The sequence below is a fragment of the Myotis myotis genome, unplaced genomic scaffold (genome assembly GCF_014108235.1).
Source record: "Myotis myotis isolate mMyoMyo1 unplaced genomic scaffold, mMyoMyo1.p scaffold_m19_p_12, whole genome shotgun sequence".
Taxonomy (NCBI): domain Eukaryota; kingdom Metazoa; phylum Chordata; class Mammalia; order Chiroptera; family Vespertilionidae; genus Myotis; species Myotis myotis.
The window spans coordinates 38,415,996-38,421,995 of NW_023416316.1; the positions used below are offsets into that span (position 1 = coordinate 38,415,996).

General features: G+C 44.0%; 1 protein-coding gene across 1 annotated transcript; it reads right to left on the minus strand.

The window, feature by feature from the left end:
• Nucleotides 1-1,829: 1,829 nt before the first annotated feature.
• On the minus strand, nt 1,830-2,555 carry LOC118667730 (ferritin heavy chain-like). The gene has a single exon (XM_036331500.1). It carries the CDS (start codon nt 2,553-2,555, stop codon nt 1,830-1,832), a length of 726 nt encoding a protein of 241 aa, XP_036187393.1.
• Between the last annotated feature and the right edge of the window lie 3,445 nt (nt 2,556-6,000).

The window sequence follows — 6,000 nt, forward strand, 5'->3', positions numbered from 1 at the left end:
AAGCTGATGAACTAATTGGGGTGGAGGTGGGGGAAAGACAATAACCATTACCCTGAGTTAACTAACCGCTAAGGTCTGAGGGAACAGTTCCCAGAAGACTGCCTTCACTTCTGACTCCAATTGTAAGTTTAGGGTGCATTCAAAACCACCCTCAGATTTGATAATTTGCTAGAAGCACTCAAAAAACCTGCTAAAGGCTATTATACCCATGGATATGGTTTATTATAGGAAAAGACCAGGACCAGACAAAGGAAGAGATGCACAGGGTAGAATCTTAGAGGGGTCTAAATGGGAGGCGTCCATTGCCTCTCCCCTCGGAGTCATGGTGGCATTACCTCCCCCTGACCATGATGTATGACATTATGCATGTATGATGCCAATCACGAAAGCTCACCTAAGCTGTTGGTGTCCTGCGTTTGCTGGGCTCAATCACATACTGCCACCTAGCTGACTTCAGTCTCCAGCCCCTCTGGGAGGTTAGTCTCCAGTCCCTTCAGAAGTCAGACTGATTCGGCACAGCCCAAAGGCCCCAGCATAAATCACATGGTTAGACTGTCTAGTGACCAAAGCCTGCAGGCAAAGATACTTCTATCAGGAAGGACATTCCAGGGGCTGGGAGATCATCTCAGTAGCCAAGGACAAAATGCAGACCTCTCTTTGGGTGAGGTTGTTTCTTTAGCACACACCAATTAATATACAGCAAATGCCATGAGGAATAATGAAGCAGAGTAAGGGGGACAGAGGGAGGTGGGGGTGGTTCCTCTGTAGAGAGGGTGGCAGGGAAGGCCTCTCCTGAAGTCCGCAGAAAGAGTGGGATTCAGTCATGTGGACCTTTGGGAAGAGCATTGCAGGCAGAGGGAACTGTAAGATCAAAGGCACTGAGCGGGCAAGTAGTTGGGAAGAAGCAGGAAGGAAGTCATTTTAGTTAAGATGGGTGAGCCCAGTGTAGGCATTGGGGGAGTGGGGGGTGGTGAGTGGCAGGGGAGAAGGTAAGAGGTGGGAGAAAGGCAGATCCTATAGTCCCTTGCATATTTTGGATTTTCACTCTCAAGGAGATGGGAAGCCCCTAGAACAGCCGTGGGCAAACTACGGCCCGCGGGCCAGATCCGGCCCGTTTGAAAAGAATAAAACTAAAAAAAAAAAAAGACCGTACCCTTTTATGTAATGATGTTTACTTTGAATTTATATTAGTTCACACAAACACTCCATCCATTCTTTTGTTCCGGCCCTCCGGTCCAGTTTAAGAACCCATTGTGGCCCTCGGGTCAAAAAGTTTGCCCACCCCTGCCCTAGAAGATTTGAGCAGAGGAAAGGCATGCATGCCTTGGGTTGTGAGTGGCTGGGTCTTGGCCCTGCGGGGAGAATAGTCTGCGGGGAGCAAGAGCAGAGCAGGGAGCTTGGTTAGAAGACTAATGCAGTAGTGAAGGGCAGAGGTGAGAGTCCCCGGGAGGAATGGATAAAATGACAGCGCGGAGGTACATGCATTTAAATTCTCCTACTAACTGCTGACATTTGTAGCTCCCCTTACCCCGCCGACCTCCCAGAATCCAACCCGTCAGAAGTTTGTTCACTTTACAGTCGGTTTTCTAAAGGCAACTTTTTATTGATCAACTCTACTTAATTTTAACAAATTCCGCTTTTGTCTACATTACTTCTTTCAATTTTATTTATTTTTTAAATTTAAGAACCAATAACGTTATTTGAAGAAATGGTAACACTTGAACATAACAACTGAAGTGAACGTTCTGCCAGGGCAATACGGCAACATGCGTGCTGGGCACGGGGCCCAGGGGACGTCGCCCCAGGGCCATCAGGAAGGCAGTCCAGGCTCAGTTCTCCATGCGGGCGCCCAGAGCGAGCGTGTCAAAGAGGGACTCGGCCAGGCTGGAGGTCGGGGCTCCCAGCTTGCGCAGCTTGCTCACACTGGCGCCCAAGTTGTACACCAACTGCACATCCTGGCGCAGGAAGTGACGCGCCAGGAAGGCGCGCAGGTGGGCGTCGTTCTTCATGGTGGCCAGCAGGTGCAGGTTGCGCAGGCTCTGGGTCACCATCCTCGCCGTCTCCAGGGCGCTTTCCATGGCTTCCAGGACGCTCTCCCACTGGCTCTGCTCAGGCCCCAGGATGTTTCGCAGGCAGATCCGCCCACCTCGCTGGTTCTGCAGCCTCATCAAGGTCTGCGCGTGCTTCCACTCCTCCCTCGACTGCCCCAGGAAGAAGGCGGCGAAGTGCGGCAGGGCCTGGTCCTGGCGGTCGAAGTAGAAGGCGATGGACAGGTACACGTAGGAGGCGTGCAGCTCCACGTAGATCTGGTGGTTGAGGCAGTCCTCGCAGTCGGCACGGTAGTTCTGGCGCACCTGGGAGACGGGCCGCGGCACCGGCACGAGCGGCGCAGGAAGCAGGGGTGGAGGCGCAAGCACAGGTAACAGGGTTTCCGGGGGTGGCCCTCCGGCCAAGAAGGTCATCAGGGCCTCGTGGCGAGGGCTGAGGGGCGGGCTGCGCGGTGGGCAGCGGCGCGAGCGAAGGCGGTGGCTTCTCCGGGGTCGGATCATCCCCATGGTGGCGGCTGCGGGCAGCCGAAAGCTGAGTCACCGGTGGTGGCGGTGAGGACCTCGAAATGTCCCTGGGGGACCCTACCAGGGTGGCCGGAGACGGGTGCTCAGGTGTTAGGCTGCGGGCAGTGACCGTTGGCTCTGCGGTGGCACCGGAAGCGGAAGCGGTGACCTGACCGGAAGCGGAAGAGGTGACCATTACTCTTGATTGTTGGGAGGGGGTGGGGCGAGGGGAGGTTGGAGGGAGGACCCCCTGGAGAGGGGAGTCTCCGTTTTATTTTGGTTGATCTTATTTTAATTTCTTGAGCTGAGTGTTTAGTCTTATTGTCTCTAAAACATATCTATTCCACAGAGTTCCACTTGCTTGCATCCCGTAAGGGGTGGTATTTAGTGTTCACATTATTTTTGCTTCTAAGTCATGTGTAATTTAAGTTTTAACTTCCTCTTTAATCCAGGAATTACTTAGAAGTTTATTTAAAAATTTCTAGGTGCTTTAATCTTTTATTTATTTATTTATTTATTTTTATTTTATTTTTTTCATGGTGCTTGAGGAGCCTTATTTTGCTGCTTTATTTCTAAATTTTCCATTGTGGTGAGTGACTTCTTTTGGGATTTTATTGAGAGTTTCTTTGTAATTCAATACAGAGTCAATTTTTATGAACGTTCCATGTGTTTGGAAATAATGTGCATTCTTTGTTTATTGGGTACAGAGTTAAATATTTATCTCTTGAGATCAAACTTGTTAACTGTGTTATTAAAATCTTCCCTAAATTTTCTTGAGAAAAAAAGCTGTTTGATCTTCTGGGATCTGAGCTCTGTGTGATTTTTGTCCACTGTGGCTTTTTCAGTTTCTCCTTGGAACTCTGATTTTGCTTTATATTTCAAAACTACATTGTTAGGTACATAAATGTAGATGGCTATGAAATCTTCCAAGTGGATTTATAATTAAAAAAACCCAAACAAACCACTAAATAGTCCATACTATAATTTTTTTGAATTTCATTTTGTCTGATTACTATTTCTACATGCTAAAAAATAAATCTTTCACTTTTTAACTGTCAATTTATTTTAAGGCTCTTTTAAAATGCATTATATGTTTAAATTTGCATCAAACCTGATTTGTGCCTCTATCTTTACACACCTGTTATAAATTGTCAGTATTCATAAACTTATTTTTGAATCATTTTACTATGTTTTCTACTGTTTCTTTTTCTCCTTTTTCCCTCCAGTAATGCAATGCATTGAATCTTTTTATTTTTATTTCTTACTAGTAAGAATTTATGATTTTGTACATATAGATTCTGATTTTTATTGTTAAATTTGTTCACTGGAGTTTTATAGTATTTACTAGAAGCCCAGCACACAAAATCACACGCGGTAGCCCACCACTGCTGGCAGCCCCGCCCACTTGCCTGCCTCACTCGCAGCCCCACCCACCCGCCGCAGGCCTTGCTGCAATTGGAGGCTGTGGGTCGTGGGGGAGGGACTGAGCGGTGCTCAATGCACCTCGTGGTGACCTGTCTTTTGGTCGCCCTGGTCGTCATGGACACTGGCTTTTTATATACAGGCAGTCCTAAGGTTATGTGGGACTCAAGGTAAGTCATTTTGTGGTTATGTCGCTATCTCCCATTTATAGTATTTATAAAAAGAAAGTTCCATCATTTTGATGTATGTACACATGTGCTTTATGTTTTTTATTTATTTACCACAACTAAAGGTCAGGAATTGTTATCTTTCTTTTAATTTTTTTTTTTTACTGTTTCACTTTATTACTGCTGTGTATGTGCTCCATGTGAGTGACATAGGTACTTATGTAGTTGGTTTCCTACTTATGGTGAAAATCACATTACATCTTGCCATAGGAATGGATCTCCGAGGTAACTCAAGGACCTACTGTATATAGATTACTGTAGTGAATGAGTTTTTTTTACCATTTTAATTTTTACTGAGATAGTATTTTTTTTTTTTTTAAATATATTTTATTGATTTTTTTACAGAGAGGAAGGGAGAGAGATAGAGAGTTAGAAACATCGATGAGAGAGAGAAACATCGATCAGCTGCCTCCTGCACATCTCCTACTGGGGATATGCCCGCAACCCAGGTACATGCCCTTGACCGGAATCGAACCCGGGACCCCTCAGTCCACAGGCCGACGCTCTATCCACTGAGCCAAACCGGTTTCGGCTGAGATAGTATTTTAAAATGTAGATTTTTGCATACTTATCATCCATGCAGCTATCTAATTAAATTATCTTTTTAATTTGGATGGATTCTTGAAAAGTAGTTTTTGGATTTTCTAGATATGCAATTATGTTATTTAAAATATAAAGATGATTTTGTTTCTTTTCCCCTAATATTTATACTGATTATCTAAATCTCTATCAGGTATACATGGTTTTCTTCTATTCAGATATTAGAATTTTTATTATAAATGTCTTTTTGGTAGCTATTAGTAAAGCTGTAAATGCTTCTCCTTTAATTTATTTTAGCATGACATTTATTTGAAATTTACTAGGTGTGACATTTAGTGTATAGCTTTTAAGAAGCATTGTTTTGGCACTGCTGACACATGTAAAAAAAGGGGGTAATATTGCTCTGGTTAGTGTGGCTCAGTTGGTTGAGCATCGTCTCATGCACCAAGTGGTTGCTGGTTTGATTCTCAGTCAGGGCACATGCCCAAGGTTGCGGGGGCTCAATCCCCAGTAGAGGACTTGCAGGAGGTAGCTGATGGATGTTGTGCTTTCACATCAATGTTTCTCTCCCTTTCTCTCTCTCTCAAATCAAGAAACACATATTTTTAAAATACGGGTAATATTAATACAGTAATAATGTAATTTGACATGTAATTTATTTTAGTGGTAAAATTTATTTTAATAGCTTTATGAAACACCTTAGTCTTAAATCTCTTAAGATCTGAAGGAATTCCTCCAATTTCTCAGTTATACTTACTTCATTTTATGGTAGGAAATTATACTCTATAGTTGAATTTTGAAAATACCACTTAAAAATATTGGTGATTTCTCTAATACCTGCTTTTCCTATAGTGGGCTGTTGTGATGCTCAAATGAAGAATCTAAATGAAAGACATTGTAAGATATAAAGAACTCTACAATGGTTAGTCACTATTAGAGTGGGTGCTCAATCAGTATATGTTAATTTGATTTGACACCTAACTTGGCCATCTTCACCTCATATTTGCTTTTGTAATTATCTATGGCCTTCAAAAGGGATATGAGATCCTGTGCCCAGAGACATAGTGGATGTGTGGGGATTATTTATTTAGAAATGAATTACAACATACAGCTTCCTTTTAAAGGCAGATGTTGGGGTCTTTTTTTGCTGCTGATTCTGACAACACATGGAATACATGCATCCCAGTGGTCATTTTGGTCTAACACGAAGCTGAGCAGATGCTTGCTGAGCCTCAACCACCTGGCAGGCCTTTGTTGTT

Excerpts from the sequence above, each read along its gene's own strand:
- LOC118667730 (XM_036331500.1), bottom strand. The coding sequence starts at position 2,555 with ATGGGGATGATCCGACCCCGGAGAAGCCACCGCCTTCGCTCGCGCCGC.